This window comes from Mytilus californianus, unplaced genomic scaffold (genome assembly GCF_021869535.1).
Source record: "Mytilus californianus isolate M0D057914Y unplaced genomic scaffold, xbMytCali1.0.p SCAF_4, whole genome shotgun sequence".
Lineage (NCBI taxonomy): Eukaryota > Metazoa > Mollusca > Bivalvia > Mytilida > Mytilidae > Mytilus > Mytilus californianus.
The window spans coordinates 124,337,444-124,363,355 of NW_026262690.1; the positions used below are offsets into that span (position 1 = coordinate 124,337,444).

General features: G+C 30.0%; 1 protein-coding gene across 3 annotated transcripts; it reads right to left on the reverse strand.

The window, feature by feature from the left end:
• LOC127739327 (ensconsin-like) lies at positions 1-25,811 on the reverse strand. 3 transcript variants are annotated; one of them, XR_008000400.1, is made up of 9 exons: positions 25,684-25,811; positions 23,111-23,318; positions 20,418-20,503; positions 19,153-19,236; positions 18,431-18,529; positions 13,288-13,407; positions 12,656-12,737; positions 3,619-6,185; positions 1-3,419 (listed from the first exon to the last, which is right to left on the reverse strand). XR_008000400.1 is itself a non-coding variant. In XM_052251002.1 (8 exons), the coding sequence occupies exons 2-8, from the start codon at positions 23,277-23,279 to the stop codon at positions 5,959-5,961; spliced, it is 867 nt and encodes a 288-aa protein (XP_052106962.1). In that variant the 5' UTR covers positions 23,280-23,318; positions 25,684-25,811; the 3' UTR covers positions 1-5,958. The 3 variants fall into 3 exon arrangements, 1 of the variants encoding a protein (XP_052106962.1); XR_008000399.1 differs by having other exon boundaries at positions 3,485-6,185; XM_052251002.1 differs by having other exon boundaries at positions 1-6,185.
• Between the last annotated feature and the right edge of the window lie 101 nt (positions 25,812-25,912).

The window sequence follows — 25,912 nt, forward strand, 5'->3', positions numbered from 1 at the left end:
TCAACAAGCATCTGAAACGTTTATTGTAATGAAAACAAACATTCACTTTACAAAATTCTATCATTTATAATATAACCTAATTCACAAAAAATCACCAAACTTTTTACTAAATTTTTCCTCAAATGTACAACCATATGAAAAAGACAATTTATATAAATCTATTTGTGTGCTATAAATAAATCTTGTATAAAATTTGAAGAAACAAACAATATATATCACAGAGAAATAAATACTGGTTCAGATAAATAACGATAACAAACATTTACTGGTTCTTTGGAATACTGTGTGAAACAATGCAAAATAAATACTTAGTACCAGTTTGATGGATAAATTATAAGTTAACTGTAATTTGTTCCCAAAATCGAATTTCTAGAAAATGATCCTATATGTCATGATAATTTGAACTTTGAACTTAAATTTAGAGGAAGTTATTACATGACCCATTGGTCTAGATCATTACAGTACCTATACTTGAATGTGTTTAGTTGACCGAAAAATCATTATAACCTTGATTGTATGCATTTATTATTGCAATTTTAAAAAAGTTAATAAATATGCAGGATTAATTATTGCGATTTCAGGGAAATCTGCATACAGATATAAGTATCAGATGTCAAAATGTTTGTTCTTATTATTGCGATATTTACCCAGTCCCATTTTTTGCATTAATAAAAACCTCGCAATAATTTCTGAATTTACAGAACCTCTTGAAAAAAGCGACAATAGTTATTGCCAGCCAGTCAAATCACAGGGCATACAGTTAATACAAGGATGACAGAGAAACCCCTTTAACCAGTGAGTTTGGTACTATATTTACAAGACCTTATTTTCAAATTGATGCGGCAAGGAAATTTGCAATTTCACTCTTCTCCTTTCATGAATTACAGGGGATCTAAGAGGGTCTAACTAGGTTTTTCCAATTTCAAAAGATGGAAAAATATAGGCCCTTTGTGAAATATAAAATGGTTATTTGATTATAACTAAATTACTAACAATCTCATAACTATTTCTTCATTTAAGGCAAAATGTGGTGTAGGAAAACCATGCTTTCATTAGCACTAAAAAACTACCATCATCTATTATCTGTTTTGAAAAACATTAATAAAGACTTTTGGAACACTGGGATGAATAAATTAGGGTCCAAAATTGTCAGTGAACATCTTCAAAATAAGACTGTTATTTTTGCACAATTTTTTTAGAAGTCATATATGTATGTCAAAAAAGCTGAAAATTCATATTACCCTGAATATTTGTATGTGGTGGTGGGGAGTTCTTGTTTGATTCCAGCATCTAAATATGAGGTGAATTACTTGTTATTCTACATTATGTAAAGAAAGACAAAAATAAATGCACACAAATTAGTTAAAATATAATAGAAGAATGTGTCTGAGGACATGAATGCCCCCGTACAAGCATGATTATAATATGTGAAAATACTTTTGGGACGGACAGAAAGATGGACAGAAGGACGGACTGAAAGACGGAGAGACGGACAGACGGTTAAGGGGAATATTTAAAATTTCAATATAGATATAGGGAATTCCTTGACATGCTGACCTCTTTATGCACTCAGGATATATTTTTTGTGTGGAATGATTCACTTGTACAGTTCTTATGATTATGGCTACAACTGATACTGAATGTTTTGTAAAATTTCTAAATAATTTTGTTAAACATAGAATTCTATTTCAAATTCAGCTTTTTTGCATTTCTATGAAAACATGAGAAACTTTTAAAGTCTAGTGGACCATTAATTGGCATAAAAAAAGAAAATCTTACAGATAAGGAAGGTCACTAATAGAAATTAAAACTATAACAAACTGGACAGATTTTCAGTATAATCAATTGCAAATGAAAAATCTACTCCTTTTATTTGTTGCTTTCAAAGAGTTGTCTTTCATATATACACTACATCCAAACACTAAATAATCTAAATGATACATCTATGTTTTTTATAATACTGATGAAAATACATGTATTGTTTACAATACTAAATGAACTGATAATAAATAAGGTGATATATACACGTATCTTCTTTCAAATATTACTGCAATGATCATATTCTAATATATTTCACTTTAAACCTAATAAGCAGGTTAATATAGGTAAAACATTTTCATTGGAATATACAAAATTCAAATTCTGATTTTTTTTTAGATTTTTAATAGGAATTTTAATATATTGCAAATGAAGGAAACTTAACATCTTACATAAAAGGATCAATATTAAGAATTGTGAAATTAAACTAAAATTTCAAATCTAGTAACCTCGTTTTTGTGCAGTATCAAAATGTCCAATAAGATACTGCCAAATTATTAGTTTTTAACATTGAAAAACTTTCTGATAATTTTTCCTATTTATGAATAGTCTAGAGTTTACATCTAATCTTTAAGTTAAATTAACATATTTTATTTAATTTTAAAACTGTAAAAGCCACAATTTATTGGTCCGAAAATGGTTGTAAAATAGAAAAAAGGACACAACACCTTGAAATGATCTCATGGTATATAGAGACAGTAAACATTAAAATATCATCTTTATAACCGGTATGATAACATGATATATAGAACCAGTGAAAAATAATATATCACCTTTATAACAGGTACCAATTTAATAATCAAAATATTTGGCTTTTCATCAATACTGATAACACATTTCAACCAAATAGTACAATTTTCTAATCATTCACAGCAAACCTGTGCAAGTTAAGAGGGTCTGGGTAGGGAGTTCTCTATTTCTGTATTCTTTCAATTTTTGGGGCATTTTTCTTAAACTTTAAAAATAACGCTTATTCGGTAAAATTCTCATGAATTTTTTTTTTTTATATAACATTGTTAACGCTTTTTTGTGAATTTTCCCTAGATATCTTTTTGTGATAATTTTTCATATCATCATGATCATGGATCATCATGATACTCACTTGAGATAGAAAATTATCACTAGAAACTAGGGGCACACATGATGTTGTCAATGTAAACTTAAACGTTGTAATAGCACAATAGCAATAAACAGATTATCTATGGTAATTAATACTGGGGGATGTTTTTCGGCTATAAATCTGTAATTATATGATTTCTTGATTCTGTACATCGTTCATATTGTATTACCATATTCTTTAATTTTCCAAAATCATTCTATATACTTCTGCACCCAATTAGTCTCTATTTTTTTTCACTAGTTTTTATCTATTCATTAATTTAAAAGCCTCTATTCTGTAAACCCCATCCAGTTCCTCAGTTAAACCATAGCATGATATCTAATATATCTAAATTAATGGTAAAACTAAATGATAAAGTTAAAAATACCAAAACCTGACCTGTATGAACACATTTAATTATCACTGAGCATATAACTATCATCACTCTGTGTGTAAGGGCTAATGACCGGATTAATACATTTAATTATCACTGAGCATATAACTATCATCACTCTGTGTGTAAGGGCTAATGACCGGATTAATACATTTAATTATCACTGAGCATACAACTATCATCACTCTGTGTGTAAGGGCTAATGACCGGATTAATACATTTAATTATCACTGAGCATATAACTATCATCACTCTGTGTGTAAGGGCTAATGACCGGATTAATACATTTAATTATCACTGAGCATACAACTATCATCACTCTGTGTGTAAGGGCTAATGACCGGATTAATACATTTAATTATCACTGAGCATATAACTATCATCACTCTGTGTGTAAGGGCTAATAACAGATTAATACATTGGTAAAGGTGTCAGATTAACAATTCACCCACTCCAATTTAGAACATAAAAGTAGCCCTACTCTGACAAAAATAGTGCTATTTAATATTGTTGCTTAGTTAAAACTTTTACATGAATGTTAAATTTTTTTTATTGAGAAATATGTTTTGACCATTTTGAGCCCAAATTTACTTGTGCATGAACTTGCAACACAATTTCAGGGTAGTTGTGCTCAATTGTATTCTAAATACAGATTTTCAGTAACCCAACAAGCTATTTTTAATTGACAGGGACTTTATTTCTTGAACATCTTGCGTCACTAACATTAAATAATTGGCTTGTAGAAAGTTAATTCATGTATGATTCTGGATATACATGGTTTTCGTGAAGTTTTAATTAAGGTCAAATATTTAGAGAGCAGTGAAAACTGAAAAGTTTGGTAGAATACATAGGAATTTTGAATTGATGGTCTGACACCTATATTCAGAAATTCCTGAAATGCTTTAATTTTTTATTATTGCTAAACCTAATCTATGATAAGTCTCCTGTTAATTGGAATTTGCATTTTTAGTTCTTACAACATAATTTTAAGGAGGGTTTCCAAGTCTTGATTTAATTCTTTTGCTAAGACAAACATTCACAAAAATACACTAAAAACAAATCTGAATTTAAAGTATATGTCTCTGTTTTCATAACTTATATGTGATAATTTTTAATGAATACATAATAAATATAGAACTTCTATGTATTGCTTTTTTTTAACCTGCTGAAGAATTTATTATTAACTGTAATTGACAGAAATGAGTATAAAGATGTTGGATATAAAGGTCAATGAGACAGCCACATAATGCCACAATAAAAAAACATACCTACAAGTTAACAAAATATCCAATGCATATCCATAAATAAACCTGAACATAAGGACTAGAAATTTTGTGATATATAAATATTTTACCTGTAGTCAAATTTTCAGTGTATGGCAAGATTTGTGCATTTCACTGGAATCCATTTTTTGTTTTGTGTTTTAAAATTCCAAACTGCCACTCTTGTATGCTTTTACTTTGAGAGTCTGGTTTACCAGTTTTAAGAATTTTAAATGGATTTTTTTGTACGGATAAAACAGGAAATTCTTCTTTTCTACATTATTCAAAGGTTGTTTAAAATGGAGTGAAAAGCCATTGAAATGCAATTTTTTTTATCTAAAATTTAAAAGTAATTCTAGAAGCAAAATAGTCCAAATATCTATACTAATCATTGGTGGCAAACAAGTTTTATCTGATAAAATAGAGCAAAAAATACCTCTAGCAGCATTCATTATCAATACATGTAATATTATATATAAATAGACATTGGAAGGATTTTTTTAAATTGTCATTTAAAAAAAAAAAACTAATTCTGGACCTGCATAAAAAATTACATTAAATATTTTCATAAACGTTATTGACAATATCAACTTATAATTCATGATAACAATAACTTAGTAATAAGTACACAGATGAACCTCTTTCACATAGACATATACATTTTTAGTAATTATAATGTATAACTGTAAATTCAGAAATTTTTGCAATTAATGCAACAGGATAAGTATTATACTATATATTGCATTGAAAATTGTCAATACATTATTAATGTTTATTTTTTTCGCACTTTATCCTGTAATCACATTTATTCATTTGATAACAACTGCAATAAAAATTGTTCTGGTTGAAAGATGTCTCATTGATAATAATACCTCATCTCTTTTAATAGTTTTATATCAATAATTCCTGAATTTACTGTTACATTTGTATAAAAAAAACCTACAAAATATAAAAGTATGAACAAACTGTAGAAAAATATAAATGATGATAACAATACTAGATCAGTCAGAGTCGGACTGTCAGACTGCACATACTCTACACTACATGTGGATTATGTCATTTCTACCCTACACAAAATGAACCAGACCCACTCAAGTTTTCAATTATATATATAGAAACAAGTGTTAAACTAATTTAAAAAAAAAAGGCAGGACAAGTCTGACCCAATTTGTAGGCACAAGACTTTGTGTGTGTAAACTTTGAGTTTTACGAATTTGTTGGCTAACCCAAGTGTGAACAAGTGATAATGACTAAATCCACTTCAATTGTAGGGTACTACATGTATCTCATCACTACAGTTATACTATGAAATATGACACAGAGAGACAGGCCAAAACCGTCGAGATACTATCTACGGAACAAGGTCACATGACTGAATCTTGTCATCAAGAGTCAAAGAAATCGTCAGTTTGTGAAGTTATCTGTTCTGCACGAGTTTTACCACTTGTTTTACGATTATAAGCATTGTCAAAACTATCAACAGTTGAAGCACTAGGAGGACACTCTCTATGATTCATGTTTTTAGATGGGCTTGTTCGGCCATTATAGACTCTATCGCCCGGTTCTGATGGATTGTCATTATTATTATCATCTCCATTCAGCCATGAATCCGCTGAAAATATAAAGTTTTGTTAAATATCAAAATAAAGTTAATTTTAGACTACGTATAACCGAAAAAAAAAATTAACCTTGTTCTTACTACAAAACTTTATTGATTAATAGATATTTTTACATTGATGAAATAATTTAAAATCATTATAAATGCATGGTTTGTTGTCAAGGGTGAATACAATTGGTTAAAACCTCACATACATGGGTTGGGGTTTGATATTTTTGAAGATGAATGTAGGTGATAATTAAATTAAAATGTTGATACCAACACACAGTTCTTGAATGATGTCTTGATGGATGTTAGATGCCAAATTTCAAACAGTAAATGCACATTCAGAACAAAAACATGTTAATACTATATGAATATGAATCCCAGTGCTTTGTACTACATTCTGGCATTTTAAGATTGATGTTTAATGTGTTCGTTAATAAAAGGAAAAGTCTGCAGGAAGAAACATCACTTAATCTGAACACACTATTCCAATTCTGACTAGTCTTTTCTCTGATACTAAATGCTATGTGTTATGCAGAGAAGCAACAAACACCTTTATTTCAGTCTTTGGCGTGACCTTGATGGGGATTTGATTTATGACCTCCTCATGAGGATGAGCATGGCACATAGCAGTTGTTTGGAGTTCCACAAATCTACATGTACAGGTTAGGGGGAGGAGGGGTTGAGTGCTCACAAACATGTTTAACCCCGCCACATTCTTTATGTGCCTGTCCCAAGTCAGGAATCTGTAGGTTCTCATTGGTTCATGTCTGTCATATTTGTTTTTCATAAATTGTTCTGTTATAAATTAGGCCGTTAGTTTTCTCTATTGAATTGTTTCATATTTTTCTTGTTTGGGCCTTTTATAGCTGACCATACAGTATGGGTTTTTTCTCATTGTTGAAGGCCATATGGTTTCCTAAATTGCTTACATCCACTTCATTTGAACTTGGGTGGATAGTTGTCTCATTGGCAATTATAAAACATCTCCTTATTTTTATATGTTAGTCATTTGTTTTTTATCCTAATCTAGTGATAATAACACAAAAATCTTAATACATTTAGCCATTGTGTACTAATCATTACATAGTAAAATCTGTTATATATAGTATAAAATCAGGGTCTACCAAATTTAATTTTCAAAAATGCATCATATACAAGCTTTTCAAACATTGTTCTCTATGAAATGTGACTTCCATTTGCACATGGTATCATCTGAATTTTGGTTGAACAGATTGACTGGTATTATTGGTTTCAATGGCAAATATTTTGTGAATAATTAGGACAGGAATTTAATACCGGGGGTAGTTAACAATAAATCAATTCATAAGATCTGTTTAAGAATCTAATGCATTCTAAGTAATATTTTCAAAAGCACACACCAAAATATTGTAATTGGCAAAAACTTCCTAAACAATTAAGTTTAACCAATGAAATGATGTGACATTATTTTCCTTTTGGGGGGTACGTTTATACGGAAAATAAAATTACCATAAGCTGTAATTCATATACTGAAACATTGAATCGCGACTGCCACATGAAAACAAACACACTTTTGGATAGAATCAGAATTTAACAAAGGAACATAACATCCATCTAGAAAATTGTCGCTCTTTTTCTTTAACAGTGCACCAACAGTGTGAGGGCCAGTAGTAGTAGCAAGTTAAGGACATGACATTTTCCTGAGCAGCTTTTACACAGAAAGTGAAGGGTATATTTTAAAAGAATATACAGCAGCAGAAAATATATTTTATAGAGGAGCTCAATATACCTCTGAAGTAAGGGCTATTCCATTAAAAACAAGAATGTGTCCATAGTACACGGATGCCCCACTCGCACTATCATTTTCTATGTTCAGTGGACCTTGAAAGTCGGGTCAAAACTCTAATTTGGCATTAAAATTAAAAAGATCATATCATTGGGAACATGTGTACTATTTTATTATATTAGTTTCAAGTTGATTGGACTTCAACTTCATCAAAAACTACCTTGACCAAAAACTTTAACCTGAAGCTGCACAGACTGACAAACAGACCTACGCACAAACCGAAAAAACATAATGCCCCTCTACTATCGTAGGTCGGGCATAAAAATGTGAGAGGGTAGGGAGGGAAGAAAAATTTTTGAACATGGGTCATGGGTCATTTTTGGTTTAGGTTCATTTGATGTATGCAAAATTACTAAAAGAAATTATGTTGGCTGTGGGGGGATTCTTGAATTCCTATCATACTCTTTAACATTCATTTAAATGGAAGAGTCTTTACTGAAAAAGGCAACTTCAAAACATTTGACACAAAATTATTCACATATTGCAAGTTACATGCAATTTCACAATCACATTTTCTTCATTAAAAAGAGAATAACATGAAACAAGCAATGTTTTAAAAAATTAAACAACAACATATTAGTGAAATGAGTTTACAGATAACACACATTTATGAAACCTTTCAATGAATTAGTGAAATACGAAAAAAATATATAGAAGTGTATGCAACAATGCATTCATGCTTTAATTCAACCAGTGTAAGAGTTCAAACTTAGAATGGACAAATTATATTAAAATGACAACTGAAATCAATGATTCTGAACTACTGTAAAATATTGTAAAAAAGAAAGTGATGCTATATACCATTTCTTATTTACATGCACTAACCACTAACATTTCAAAAAGTATATGGATACATTTTTTTTTAACATTCAACTCATTTCATTTTCTTATTTTTAGCACCTAAAATTTATTAAACACAAATTATGTACTAATCAGGCTGTTAGTTTTCTTGTTTTCTTGTTTTATGTTTGTCATTTCGGAGCCTATTATACATTGTAGATTACTATGCTGTATGGGTTTTGCTCATTGTTGAAGGCCTTAAGGTGACCTATTATTGCTAACTTCTTTGTCATTTAGCACCTAAAACTAATTAATCACCAATTATTTACTAAAACAAAAAATAAATACCTAAATATTCAATCTTAGATTATTGTTTATGAAAATGACTTAACAATATCTCATTGATTGGTTATATATATATATATACCCAACATTCCTTTTATCCATAAACATGTAAACAAATGAACAGAATAAAAATCAAACAATTATAATCCATTCCTATCAAAACTCGAAAACTGTTAGCAGTGATCGCAAATTCATACCATATACCCCCCACAGAAAAAAAAATTTAAAAATGAAAAGCAAATAAAGAATATATAGAGATGAAAAATACATGTATGGCCACTGGAAACATAAAAAATAAACTAAAACTAGAAAATTGTAAACTACTCCTAAAATTATCTGAAATCCTTACAGAGTTACGGTAAAATGCTTCTTGATGTAAATATATGTCTTAATGAAGTTCAATATCTTAGGCACAGCAATTTCTAGAGTTGTTAAAATCAAATCGAATTTTTTTTGAAAATTTGTCTTCTATGACAAAGTTAAAAAATATTCAGCGCAAAAACATTCATGACAAATACATAAAACTTTTTTAATGCAGTTGGAAAAAAAATCTTATAAAAATCTCAGACTTTTTGTCACATTTACACCGGAAGTGTATCAAGTTGCAAATTTTTAATATTGACCTGACCATTCTTGTGAAACCATAACTTACATATCATAAACATTCAAGGTCAAGCATCTTTCTGACAATTCCTGAAGGTCACAAACAAAAAATATAGTTACTGTGTCAAAAGTTAACTTACCTTAATAAGGTAGATTGTTTATTGGCTGAAATCATATTTTAGAGCTTTAATTTAGTTAAATTTCTCTATTTTCAGTTGCTTTATACATAATATTAAAACCATTTACAGATTCATTGGAGATTTTTGGGTTGGGTAGTATGGAAATGTCTGCCATCTTGGATGGCTATGATTGCCTTACATTTCTACTTAAAAAGAATTAAAAGTTCTGCAGATATGGAATTTATTTCTTGTTCTTTTTTTTTAAAAAGAAATCCACATAATTTTATCTTATGGTATTTATTTATAAATTACAAATTTATTGAAAAACTTTTGATTTATTAAAAATTAGCCTTTGATTGTTGATTGATTAGTGATTGCTTTATGCCGCATCAGCACAAAAAGGCTATATGGCGGCAAAATTAGCCTTTGAGGGGAGATAACACTGATAATGAAGATTAATGGAAGGAAGTACTTTAAAATTATCTCTATTGCAATCTATAACAAGTTGGTATGTTGGGTGACTTCTTTTTTTCAAAGTTGATGAAAAGACATGTGACAGGTTAAATAGAACAATTTTTGTCAAAGTTTTATTTCAAAGTGTTGATTTTTACATCCCAAATAGGTCAAAAATAGAGATTATAAAGAAATTTGACAAAATTGTCCAGATTTCAATCAAATTAAGGCCTAGGAAACATATAGCGCAGATGTAAAAAAACTAAGCATTCAAGTCAAATATGTAAAATGTCATAACAAACATTATGTTAAAAGATCTTTTTTGTTAATGTATGACTCGAAATTTCATGTCTAAAAAATCAATAGAAATATACCCATGTTTATTTAATTTTCGTGGAAAATCAAAATGAGTACTATCTGTGGAGTCATGAATAGATTTGATTTTTGATTTTTGGTGTTTTAACGCCACTTTTAAGCACCGCTTTTGGGCTATTTTGTGGCGGCAAGTTTTTATTGGTGGAGGAAGCCGGAGTGCCCGGAGAAAACCACGACCTTCGATAGGAAAACTGACTATCCTAGTCAATTAAGATAGGAGTCCAGTGCACCTGCACGAGCGGGGTTCGAACTCACAACCTCAGTGTTGACTGGCTAGTGATTACAGTAGTAACTACTTAGACCGCTCGGCCACCGAGGCCCCTAGTCATGAATAGAACACAATTACTAACTTTTTCCTATCTAGTCATTGTTTTAGCTATGATTCATTGTAATATTGGTCAATAAATCCTAGTTTGAAATTTTTGCTAGAAATAGGGGCCATCTTAGGGCTTTATTGAACATATTCCTTTCTTATATAGCCTATAGCTTGTAAATAAGCATAGTGATCTATACTTTTAGTACAATTCTTCAAATTTCCAAAACAACATTTTGACGAAATATAAAATGATAAATCTTTATACTCCCATACTGCCTTAACTGTGATACTTAACAAAATGCTGTTACATTTGAATAAACTAATATAATGACAAAGGGGTTAATGATTGATTAGCTCGAGTAATTATAGTTGTTAGCAAACAACTGGGTCATCTTTTAAAGAAACTGTTCCTAGATCTTTTTATTTGATTCTGATTCATGTAGTACATGAACTATATACAACAATATCTACAGAAGAAAATTGGTTATGTTCATTTCAGAAGACTACTCATAAAAAGGTGCATCTTGAAAGAAGGAAACCTTGATATTTTTAACACTTTTAAAGAAAAATTCGTAAAGGGTTCCTTGGAACCCTGTGTCTCCCCTACGATTGCTGCTGTCAGTGTAAAAGTGTAATGTTGACTTAAAAAGTGAGTCCATTTATCAGTAAAATACAGAATTTAAAAAAAAATTCAAACTTTTTCTTTAGATGCTATTTCTTGGTCTTGAAGATTAGCTTCTGTCCAAGTTTCATAACAATCCATGAAGGTTTACAAATTTATCATGTCAAAAAATTTTAATCCCAGACTGTGTGTAAATGTTAACTGTAAAAAACTAATTAGTCCATCTATTAGAATAATACTGAAAATGAAAATATACTTTCAAAACTTTGCATCAGACATTATATTATCTCTTAATCATAAAAATGCTTCTGCCAAAGTTTTAAAAAATTCTGTGAAGGTTTGACAAAGTATTTGATGTGTAACAAAAAGTTAAATCACAAATATACTGAACTCCGAGGAAAATTCAAAACGGAAAGTCCCTAATCAAATGGCAAAATCAAAAGCACAAACGAATGGACAACAACTGTCATACTTTAACCCCAGACTGTATCTACTTGTTAACTGTAAAATAAACTTAGTTCATTTATCATCAAAATATGGAAAAATGAAAATAAATATTTTCAAAATTTTGCTCTGGATATATACTGTATTTTGGTCATTAACAAACTTCTGTCCAAATTTCATAAAATTCCATGAAGGTTTGACAAAGTTATTGATGACAGAAAAACTTTAACAGACTTAATCTGAATGTTGAAGCCACCAACGCCGACGACAGAATCTATGATCGCTTTGTCTCGCTTTCGCGAAATAAATTATGCAGGCTCGACAATAATATTTTTATGCATCATAAAAAATAAATTTTTGAATAAAGAATTGTTAATTAATTAAGATGCTGACACATTAAATAAGCAATGGTATATATGCAGGCTACAAATAAGTTATTAATACCATCCCTCCCGATATACAAATAAGAGTTCGTTCAGAACATATTATCTGTATATTCTGACATATTCATCATATCCTTACTACTTCACAATTTCTGATTCCCCTCCTTCCCCCATAATTCCCTATTTAAAAATAAAGTCTAACAATACATACCATCATCAGCATTATAATGGTCGTCTTTTTCAACCTCCAACATTCCTACTTCCTGTTGATCTTCTTGGTTCAATTTCTTGGCCTAAATTATCAAGAGAGATAAACTTCTATTGAAACCTATTTCCTGTGTAAACTGAACTCGTATAATAAATATTTCTTAGTACTTCAACAAACCTGTAAACCTTCAAAATCAGGAAAATCAGGTCATGACGGGAACAAACTATTTCGGTTGAATTTTAAAATTTAGAGGTTTTTTTTAAATTTGATAACATATTCCAGTTTCCAACTAATATTCACAATTGTGAAGTGTTTGCTGAAAAATTATTTTAAATTTTAATTTATGTTTTCATTTTACAAAACGTGTTTTATCTTCATTATATTTGTTAAACATTCATCATTAATCAAATATCAATATAAAGCTATGACCTTTCATTCAGACTAATTTTTATTAATGAATTTTATAAACCCCTGAACTATAATAAGAAATAAGTTTAAGCTAATGTGCTCCTAAACACAGGAGGAAGATATTTAAAGCACAATCCACCTGAACTGGTGCGTATCATTATACATTTTTCGGTGATCGTACAAAAGAGAAAGAAAAAAAAAATCATAAAAAAACAATATAAATTTACCCTTTCTCTTGTTCTTTTTCTTCTTTCTTCTTGTAATCTTTGTTTTTCTTGTATTTCTGCTAATTTTGCAGACCTTAAATTTTCTACTGTTTTTTCTCTAGTTAAAAACTCTTGCTGAACCTGAAAGGAATTAATAAAAGGTATAACCATAAACAGCATGTATCAGCATTCTATCTCACATGACAAAAAAAAAACATTTTTTTTATTAGCAGTCGCTGAACCAGAAAAAAGAGTCCAAGGAAAATGGTCATAAGACAGACAGAAACTTTGTAACATAAGGCATCTGCAGACAAGGTATGAAGCATCAAGGTAGTATACCTTCTGAAATATAAAGCTTATACAAATAGTTTACGCTATCCCTAGATTGTGATCCCTGTCTTGCATTCTGTGATTTTTCGGCGCAGGTGGGACAATAAAATTAGAAAATGACAAATATATATCACCACCAAGTTGACTAGAAAGGGCATCGATTGGTTTACAGAATTTCCTTCTCATTTCAATATTACTAACATATTTACTGTGGATTCATTTAATTTTGTGGGTACCAATTGGGGATTCAGGAAAAGTTGTAGTTTTGTTAATACTTGAATTTATGGGTTTTTAAAAAAAAATCTGAATGGTATTTTGTAGCACATGGTTTATTCATTGCACCTATGTTAACTCAATTAAACAATGGGAGATGACTCTACTACAATTAAGTTAAACATTTATATGAGGTCATATAAGGAAAATTTTACCATGGGAGATAACTCTACTACATATCAGTTATACCTTTAAAGGATAATACATTTGATAGTGAACTTTCTGAGGTCGTATAAGGAAATATGTTGTTCATAGGGTTAACTCTGCTGCATATCAGTTATACATTTATAGGTTAATCAGTTAGTCAACTTTCTGAGGTTAATAAGGAAATATTTTGAGTATGGGAGATAATTCTGCTGCATATAAGTAATACCTTTATATGGTAATCAGTAAGTCAACTTTCTGAGATCAAAAGGAAATTATTTGACTATGGGAGATAACTCTACTACATAATACTTATACATTTATAGGTTAATCAGTTAGTCAACTTTCTGAGGTTAATAAGGAAATATTTTGTCTATGGGAGATAACTCTGCTGCATATAAGTAATACCTTTATATGGTAATCAGTTAGTCAACTTTCTGAGATTAAAAGGAAATATTTTGTCTATGGGAGATAACTCTACTGCATATCAGTTATACCTTCAGAGACTAATCAGTAAGTGAACTTTATGAGGTTGTATAAGGAAAATTTTACCATGGGAGATAACTCTACTACATATCAGTTATACCTTTAAAGGATAATAAGTTTGATAGTGAACTTTCTGAGGTCGTATAAGGAAATATGTTGTTCATAATATTTTGTCTATGGGAGATAACTCTGCTCCATATAAGTAATACCTTTATATGGTAATCAGTTAGTCAACTTTCTGAGATTAAAAGGAAATATTTTGTCTATGGGAGATAACTCTACTACATAATAGTTATACATTTATAGGTTAATCAGTTAGTCAACTTTCTGAGGTTAATAAGGAAATATTTTGTCTATGGGAGATAACTCTGCTGCATATAAGTAATTCCTTTATATGGTAATCAGTTAGTCAACTTTCTGAGATTAAAGGGAAATATTTTGTCTATGGGAGATAACTCTACTGCATATCAGTTATACCTTCAGAGACTAATCAGTACGTGAACTTTATGAGGTTGTATAAGGAAAATTTTACCATGGGAGATAACTCTACTACATATCAGTTATATCTTTAAAGGATAATAAGTTTGATAGTGAACTTTCTGAGGTCGTATAAGGAAATATGTTGTTCATAATATTTTGTCTATGGGAGATAACTCTGCTGCATATAAGTAATACCTTTATATGGTAATCAGTTAGTCAACTTTCTGAGATTAAAAGGAAATATTTTGTCTATGGGAGATAACTTTGTTGCATATAAGTGGTCCGAGTACACAGTTATTTCGTAGTGCATTTCTTTTAGACAATAAATGAAAATTAAAAAAATCCCACCTGCGCTTTCTCAATAATATTTTTACAGTGTGTTGTACTACTTTTGGGACAAATTATATCAAAATTATAGAAAACTTCATCAGCTCTAACTCAAAATATGGACAATTTCATGTTAAGGGGGTCTTCAAATCATTTGACAGCTTCCGAAGTGCTAATTTTTAACATTTTTCAGCTGGACCAAATCACTACTTTACTTTAAAATTCATGACCCAATTTTTTTACAGTGTCATTTCACCCCCCTACTTACTATTTGAGTCATAAAACATGGAGAAATAAATTTGGAAGGGGTATAAAAAAAATCGACAAGTAACACACTGTCCACACTAGGGACTATATTTTTCGTGGACAACGAAAATCAAAGGACGATAACTGTGTACCCGGACCTAATAGGGTGGAAAAAGTTGACCAATCTTAATGAAACTTGGTATGACCAAAGCTTATTAAATTATAAGACTGCTTACAAAGTTTCATGGCAATAGGATATATATTATAGACAATATGACTAATTCTATAAACAACTTTGCGCGTTAAATTTAGACGTTAAAATTGAAATTTTTCAACTATCAACATTTGGGGCTTAAAAAATTAAAATATTGCAAAAAAATACTTTTGAAATGCCTTGATATATAAAATATTATGTATTAAAAGCAATAGAGTACTCATTTGATTTATCAGACTTATCATAATTATTAAAAAGTCAAATTTATATGAGCCTGTGGCTAAAAATGGAGGTTTTCCAATGAAGGGGGGCCTTACATGAAGATGTAATATTTTCCAGCAATTTTTAATTTGTAAAGCTTTTTGGTTATAAATAATCCTTACATATGTATTTAATGTACTTTAAATGGAAAGAAAACTTACAAATAACATATCACATTAGTTTAAAAGGGTCTTAGGCCAAGTAAGACTGAAAATAATTTAGGGTCAATTTAGGCCGTATCACATATTTACATTTAAAAATGCATATTGAAGCTATAGGAAATAAAATTTTGTGTCTTTTCTATCATTTCTATACTCAGGTGACATGATACAATAAATCTGAGCACAAAAAGACTCTTGCATTAAACTTGTTTGCAGACAGTATGGTCTGATACAAAGATTTTTCACTTTTTAGTGAAAAACATGCATGCAATTTTAGTCTCAACAGGCATATATTTGAACTACTTGCTATCCTACAGAAGAAAAGAAAGATATTATGTGACATAAAACAGGTACAAAAGACATTGTTAAGTGCTTTTTATACAAATTTAGTGAGGTCTTTATAATGGACTTCAACTTTTATGTTCCAAGCTCCTCACATTTAACTTGATCCAAACAGGGCGTTAGACGAGGATCATATATACAACACATTTTGCACATATTGTCTGAGATAATCTTCTTTTCTGTAGATTCAGAGTTCACAAATGAGTAATACAACTGGATTGAAGCATAGAAACACAAATATTGACACATAAAAACCTGTCAGATAGAAAGTCAGAATGCCACTTATGCATCAAAATTGAAAAAGCTATGAAATGCTTATTTTGACCATAAAATGCCAAAATTGGTCATTTTTGCAGAAATTCTATCAAATAAAAGTTTAAATCCTTTAGTTTTATGCTATTTGATAAATTGACACCATCAAATCATTCAGGGAAGTTGCCAAAGTACAGATTCTATATTTCCTGATTTCACCTCTTAGATCCAAGTACACAGTTATTTCGTAGTGCATTTCTTTTAGACAATAAATGAAAATTAAAAAAATCCCACCTGCGCTTTCTCAATAATATTTTTACAGTGTGTTGTACTACTTTTGGGACAAATTATATCAAAATTATAGAAAACTTCATCTGCTCTAACTCAAAATATGGACAATTTCATGTTAAGGGGGTCTTCAAATCTTTTGACAGCTTCCGAAGTGCTAATTTTTAACATTTTTCAGCTGGACCAAATCACTACTTTACTTTAAAATTCATGACCCAATTTTTGTACAGTGTCATTTCACCCCCCTACTTACTATTTGAGTCATAAAACATGGAGAAATAAATTTGGAAGGGGTATAAAAAAAATCCACAAGTAACACACTGTCCACACTAGGGACTATATTCGTGGACAACGAAAATCAAAGGACGATAACTGTGTACCCGGACCTAATAAATACCTTTATAGGTTAATCAATTAGTCAACTTTCTGAGGTTAATAAGGAAATATTTTGTCTATGGGAGATAACTCTGTTGCATATAAGTTATACCTTTATAGTTAATCAGTTAGTCAACTTTCTGAGGTTAATAAGGAAATATTTTGTCTATGGGAGATAACTCTGCTGCATATAAATAATACCTTTATAGTTAATCAGTTTGTAAACTTTCTGAGGTTAATAAGGAAATATTTTGTCTATGGGAGATAACTCTGCTGCATATAAGTTATACCTTGAATGTCCCTCTGGTATCTTTCGCCCCTCTTTTATAGGTTAATCAGTTAGTCAACTTTCTGAGGTTAATAAGGAAATATTTTGTCTATGGGAGATAACTCTACTGCATATAAATAATACCTTTATAGGTTAAACAGTTAGTAATCTTTCTTGGCTTAATAAGGAATATTTTGTCTATGGGAGATAACTGTACTACATACAAGTTAATCGGTTATCAAAAGGTGAATTTTCTGAGGTCAAATAAGATTTTTTTTTAAGTTTGTAATTTCCATGCAAAACATGCAGTAAGACGTAATAGATGTTTTCTTTACTCTATTTTCTCCCTCTTAGTAAGTGCAAAAGTAAATAAAATAGAACTTAAACTTCTTTGAGAGCTTTTTTTTTATTGTAATTTTTGTTAGGAAATAACTCAATAAAAATGTGTGTCCATATATATGACACTATGCTTTACTCTAGCTATCACATTTCCATCTTTAGCATTTATTTTAAATAGTTCACTTTATATGGAACATGCATGTGTACGGAGTTCCAAGTTGATGTGACCCAATACTACATTTAACCGAAACTTTAACATTAACCGTAATCAAAATCTTGAATCTGACACGCAGACTAGAAAACATAATGGCCCTCTACTTTCAAAGGTGGTATTTCATAAAACTTGGCTTCATTAAAGAAATATCTTATTTCTCTTACCTCCTTTTGCTGTAAGTCTTGTGCTATTTCTTGAGCTTTCAGAATTTCTCTCCTTCTCTGTGACTTCTTTCTAGATGCACTTGCTCTTTTTTGCAATTCCTTTCAAAAATGTGAATGCTATTATATATATACTGTTTTTTATAACTGATAAGAAAATTTCTATAATAAACATTCTGATTAAGATTTCTAAAATTTTCTGAACAAGAGATTTCCATCAGGAGAAATTTCCTAGAGGGAAAAAATGAGTTGCTATTAGGCCCTTTTTGGGCCTACAATAATGAAGTATTTCATATCTATGTGATTTTAGCTTAAAATAATCTTAACATTCCATATGTGCATTGTTTATCCTGAAATATATTTGAAAAATTATAAATATTTTCAATCTAAGGACAAATAATTACTTACAATGAAAAATGATCAAGGAGAAATTGGGAGATAATACAAATAAAAGAGGATAACTTGAGATATATTCTAATAGATATAAGAAGATGTGGTATGAATGCCAATGAGACAACTCTCCATCCAAGTAACAATTTGTATTATTGTATAAATAAAAAAAAAAAACATTTCTGAACTTTATGTAACTTTTGTAATAGGAACATTTATTAATATAAAATAACTCCACAAAACTGATTTTTAAAATGTTTACTACAAAACATAAGTTACTTCCCTTTTACTGGTATCAATTTTTCTAAAGCTCAGACTTAGTAAAACAATCTTACCCTTTCTCGTTTTTCATCAGCCAGTCTCTGTTTTTCTGCTAACATTTCTGGAGTAAGAATCGGTAAGCTCAAAGGTTCTAATTTCTAAATAAAAAGAAACAGGAAATATGAGGAACAAGGATTATATAAAGTGACATTGTGCAGACATTGATAGGGAACTTATATTGTAAAGTCTTTCTTTTATTCAGTGTTACTTTGAACCTTAATGTAGGTAACGTTACAGTAGTTTCAGATACTTTTGATATTATCAGCAACCCCCGTTATATTTAATCAAAATTTCTCAACCTTATCATATTTGGTAGTTTGAAAAAGTGACCTATACATATCTTTCAGCTTTTATTATTTTGTGGTTTTACCTACATGTTCTTAAGGTGGTACATAACACTACAGGGAGATAACTCTGTAAAAATCAGCTGAACATTTTAATCACGTTCTATTGTCAAGAATGATCAAAATTAGTGTTTGTCAAACTGCTATATATCCAATGAAATTTTTCCAATAGTGTGTGATTCAAGTTTTTGGAAATTTTTATATTTTTGTCAAAGGGTCAAAGTAAATATTTTGTCAAAATTTTACGAAAATTAAACGAGCCAAATTAATTTTAGTCAAGGTGTTTGGTACTACCTTAAATTGAAATTTGCTAGTTGTAACTAATATTAAGACCAGTTTATCATTTTTGTTCATAATCATCCTCTTTATAAATCAATTTATTCTTCTCTGTCAAATCAATGACTATAATTGTACACAGTGATCCATCAAGTTGATTTAAGACAACATGTGTAGACAGTGACCTCTTAGCAACCTTTAAAATACAGAACAGGTGAATTTTGTCATTTGAACAAAATTCGAGATAATTTCCTGTGCTAATTTATGGAAACAAAATGCCATTTTCTGTCACCCTAATAATTGGACTCAACTTATTACATGTTCCTTAGAAAAAGTAGTAAAGCTATTGTATTCAACGTTTTCACAACATCTAGTAAATTAGAGTGGCCTCCCATAGTGGACAGGTTGAAATGTATAAGTCTTGGTTACAGTTGGGAGAAGTGGGCTGCCTAATCAAGCGATTGATTTATTCATGGTGTTTAACACCACTTTTAGCACTATTGGCTTTATCTTGGCCACAAGTTTTTATTGCTTATGGGTAAAAGAGCCAGACTGCCGTGAGAGAACCATGACCTTCCGCCTGCGGTTCAACTGACAAAATTTACCAGATCTGTAGACTGTAGGTACATGTCCTAATTATTTGAGAAATAATATGTTACCTGAATTCTCATTGGAGGATGTTTCTTTATCAAACTGTCTGTTTTACGCTCATCCAATAAAACTTCAAAAGCCACAGACTTTGGAACTGAAACAAATGTAAAATATATTCAGTTCCTTATGTGCTTATATATGAGCTCATTCTACAAACCTGCCAAATTTTCTGAAATACAAATGTTTAATGCTAAATATTTTCTGAGGCCACAATTTAACAGCAAACATATGAAATAAGTAGCAATTAAAGAAAAACCTTCATTGCATTTCGTTTCAGAAACATAGAGGTTATGAAATATTTTCACAAAAAGACTGCATGGGAAATAAACAAATAAACAAAATGTTCGACACAACTGTGGATTTTTTTAAGATATACAAATTAACTCTATTCTTTTCAGAAAATCATAAACTTTTTGATTTTTTATTTAATGTGGTTGTATATAAGATTATCACTTTATTTACATGGCAACGAAATGCAAACATTCATATGATGTGACATAAATAATTAATTATTTTTTTACCTGACCACTTTCCTTACCTATAAATTGTTAATTGATTGTTCAATGAGGCAGAGTTTAGGGGTGCTGTGGGATCAGATTTAATTACATGTGATAAACCATACAACTTGGTACCTGGTTGTTTCAACATGAAATCTCTTAATTAATTAAAACGGAAATTTTGTTTGGTTCACATAGTAAACTTCAGATTATCAAATGGCACAGAAAATTGATTTTTACTTTTTGTTTATGTATATATGCAACTTTAAAGTTTATTACAAGTCAGTATATAACTTGTTTGTTAAAAACAATTTACAAGCTACCTGTCCAAGCTCCTTGTAAAAGCTGAAAGAATTTAGGAATGGACAAGATTAAATGATGTTTAATTTTAAAATGTCAGATTTGGATCCAGGATTTTTCAAAGTTATAGGAGTGGAACATGTAGTAATATAAGTCTATGCATTAAGCATTAATGCCCCCCTAAATCCTCCTATAAATGATTAAGGGTTTCCCCTTGCCCTGGACCTTTTGATGTTAAGTTAAAGACCTTCATGATTTATCTGTCTTAATCAAATGAGTGTTTGAACAAAAGGATTTGAACATATGCAAGTCCAAGGTTAGGTCTTATTATATAATATTCATACATATCTACATATGTAGTGTATTCAACTGATAAATGCATATCATAATTGGTTTCAGAGATTTGTCACTTCAGAGTTTTTCTTGGAGGGTTAATTCATAGGGGTATCCCCATTCATTATTTATATCCTCCTACATATTACTTTATATTTTCCCCCATCCTTTAAAATTCCTGACCACTATCTTATCAGTCAATCCCTTAAATCCTTTAAAAATATTCTAAGGAAAAACTGGACAAATATAAAACTTTACCAAAGTCAAGAAAAACTATATATTTAGCAGAAAATAGTGAAAGTATTGTTTCCAAAGTTTATCAAATATTTCCTATGTACATGTATAAAAAGATTTCAATGGAGTTCATATCACAATGAATTTCTTAAATGTTGGCAGAGGGATAAATAGAATAAGAAGATGCGATATAAGTGCCAATGAGACAACTCTCCATCCAGGTCACAATTTGTAAAAGTAAACCATTATACATGTAGGTCAAAGTACGGCCTTCAACATGGAGCCCTGGCTCACCACAAACAGCAAGCTAGAAAGGCCCCAAAATGACTAGTGTAAACCATTCAAACAGGAAAACCAACGGTCTTATCTTTATAAAAAAAAAGTATACATGTATATATATGTACATCTGTTACATATGTCCTCCAAACAAATTAAAAAAGTATGTGTACAAAAATGTATACAAGCATCCTCATTATAATATATATAATTATTACATTGGTTGCAATGAATTACATTGATTTCCCAGTGAAATAAAAACCGATAATTTCACATGTGAAATAAACGTGGTTATTTCACTCCTCTGACGTCATACAACAATGGGCATTGTCAAGACGTCAATATCGATCAAAACAAATTGTGAATGCGTAGAAAAAGATATAGTTCCTTACCATTTCTACTTTAATTTCATAAAAAAAGCCATTTGCCAATGTGATTAAAAGAATAACTAATCAAAGAATTCAAATATCGAAAAATTTTCAACTCGTGACCGAACAACACTGATAATTAACTCATGCGCTACGCGCATTCGTGAATTAATGTGTTGTTCGGTCACTCGTTGAATATTTTTCTCTATTTGAATTCTTCGATTAGTTATTCTATAAGTGTTGTTTTTGTTTTACATATTATCAGTAACTGTACCTTTAAGAAGTTGCTGATGGTAGCAGATCTACAATCTATGTCAAAATATACACATGGTACAATGTACAGATATTATAAGAAAAATTATAAATTTTATTTGTATGAGCTTTTCTTCTGTTTCAAAGCAAGACTATGCATAAGTATTATATTTTCTAACAATTTAATATGAAAGTATTTAGTTTTTCCTATGGTCATGATGGTTCAAGTTTGTTACATCTATGTATGTTCTATTATTTAATTTTTGAATTTCTTTTTCAAAGAAAAGGACAGGAAGACACCAAATTGAACTACTGATTCTGCTACCCAAACAGTAATTTGAAAGTACCCATTGGCTTATTACAAGAAACAGGATATGAGGAAACTATATATTTGTTTACTTTAGAAATGCATGTAATAAAGGCCAAAATGCACTGTCCTACCTGGTTTTTGGCTGGGAATGTTAGCATTAGTATCCACGGCTGTCTTCTTATCAAATGTTTTAGTTTCTCCATTCGGTACTAATCCATTTCTGCTCTTGTTTGGGTTAGGTCTGGGTGTGGCAGCTTCTTTTTCCCCATCGGGGTTAACTCTGGATGATCCACAGCCCATGATTACAATACCATCACTCTGTAACTAATGATGATAAACCTGTAGAAGAAATAACAAACTCTTAGTGACATAAACTCCTGGGAGAATAATTAAATATCTATTTATCTTAATGAATTAACAACATCTAGACTACCTATTACTTTCTTTGTTGTTGTTATAAACTAATATTCATGACTAGTCTTGTCTTATCTTAATATAATTGAATGGTTTTTTTCCCTATAAGTCCACAGTCATTTAATTTCAGTCCACATCAATTTACTATTTCCTATAGATTTTTTGGTTTCATTAATTAATCAAACAAAGTGACAGGGATTAATTTTCTGTTGTTTTTTTTCTTTTATCTACTAACTGTTTCATACTTAATTACTTAATTATCATTACTGCAAGGTTAGATATATATTACGACTGTTCAAATTATTTTACACTGAACAAGAAGCAAATTAAGGCTGGGATAACAAAAAAATCCATTGGTGTAAAAAAGACATTTATGCTTAATCAAAAAGATACATTTTTAAAGTATTTCAAATTCTTTGATGTCAGTTCATTTTAAAGATATGAAAGTTTGGAAAAAATCTATTGCTCCTTTACATGCTTAAGTTAAGATGATATAGATCTTTAAACATATAAATATATTTTGACTGTATTTGAAAAATTAATTTTGTCCTCCAACATTCTCATGATTCTTAATTAGGCCGAGGACAAATTCTTTAACAAGGAACTGTTTTTGTTAATGAAATAAAAATTTAAAAACTTAAAACACAAATGAATAATTTTTGAATTATGACTTTGTATTATAGAGTCCACAATCCCAATACATGTACACATGTGAATGTTGCATATTTTCAAATTCTGGAAGAACAATTAAGTAATAACATCTTAAAACATTGTTAAATATGAAAAGATTTATATGACTAAGATATTTGAAAATTTATAAAACTTCATGATCATTTAACTGTTTTTGCAACTTGTGGTACATTTTAAGTCCAGATGGAAAAATTGTAGTATGCATTTTAAAAGATATTCAAATTTGTTAAATAAAACAGTATAACAAAATTACCGAACTCCAAGGTAAATTTAAAAAGGGGAAGTCCATGAAAAGTGAAAATCAACTGTTATCAAACAACAGAACATGTGAAGAAAAAAGGTCATATTCTTGACTTGGTATAGACATTTAATAAAAAAATGGTGGCCATGGGTAAAACCTGGTTTTATAGCTACTGTACATAAGCTAAACCTCCAATGTCCTTCTCTTTAAAGAGATAACTCCTCATCTGAGGTATTATTATCCCACGTCTGTACACGATTTGTTTCCAAAATGTGCTTCAAGTGTTTCTGGTAATCATTAGGTTGGGCAACCCACCAAACGGGTCGGTCTTTTCACCACCGAACACCACCGAATCACCCCAAAAGACCACTAACCCTTAATAAAAACAGTAATGTAAAATTTTAAAACAATAAAATCAATTAAATTACGTAAAATTTAATCCTGCTGTCATGTTTTTTTCACATTTTTATGTGCATTAGTGATGTTAAAGTTGAGAATCACTTCCAGATCCAGCATTTTTTTTTTCCGGATTTACATTGTCTGTATTTCATTGTATATTATCTTATGGTCTTTATTTTTCAATTATTAGAAATAAATTGTTCAAATAAGTTAAAACATTTTATTTAATGTGAAATTATCACAATATTAAATTATATACATGTGTATAAAAAAATGTTAGACTTTAAAGTGTCAGTTCTGTTCTGACAACAGCCCTGCAAGACTGTTCTTTTTGGTTCTCTTGTTATCATTTCTTATTAATTTGTGTATATATATGTATAAACATATTCATCCTCGTCCAGAAGTAAGTCAAATATATAAATAAAGATGAAAACAATATATTTAGGCGTGTTAGATGGTATTTTAATGTGTTCAGTGGTGTTCGGCGGTGTTCGGTGGTGAAAAGACCTACCGCCCACCAATCATTCCCCAAATGATTATGAGCATTAAACTATCAATCTAAATATTCTAAAATTGTTAAATATTGTTTTTTTTCAAATCTTAGTGTTTTTACTATTAATAACAAATTTTTTAATGACTTGTAACTGCAATATTTTGAATAAATGCCCCTTGAGAATCCTTGATTGGCCAATACAAAACTTTAATAATTAAGGTATAAAAATGTGGATTTAAAGATTTTCTTTTAATATTGGAAACAGTGGAAACATATGAGGAATAGTTGCTCATTCGGTGAATTATTCCCTAATTAGGGGGTTGTACACATCCAGTTAAAATATCTTATACATATATACACCAAGGGTTTTATTGTTAAATGAAAGTTCAAGATTGATCAAACTCAAACTTTTTTCGCAAATATTTGAACATGCATACAGTTGAAAATTTCCATATAATTTTACTTACTGCAAACCAATTATGTTTCTTTTAAATAAATCACAACGAATTCACTAAAAACAATTATAAAGATTCATGCTCCGAAGACTTTTTCACAGTAGTTGGAATGCACGTTACAGGAAACAGGTGCCCGTGACGTAGTCCGTATCATGGCGACGTATAAATATTAGGGAGCACTCCATTACAATCTCATAAAAAATATAATTTTTGTGTGCCATTTTCAATCAACCGAAAGTTG

Coding starts and splice junctions, on each gene's coding strand:
- LOC127739327 (XM_052251002.1), bottom strand. CDS start 23,279: ATGGGCTGTGGATCATCCAGAGTTAACCCCGATGGGGAAAAAGAAGCT. Junction 19,237..20,417: donor ATCCTCCAATGAGAATTCAG/GTAACATATTAT, acceptor CTTTTTATTTAG/AAATTAGAACCTTTGAGCTT. Junction 6,186..12,655: donor CCATTATAATGCTGATGATG/GTATGTATTGTT, acceptor TTATATTTTCAG/CGGATTCATGGCTGAATGGA.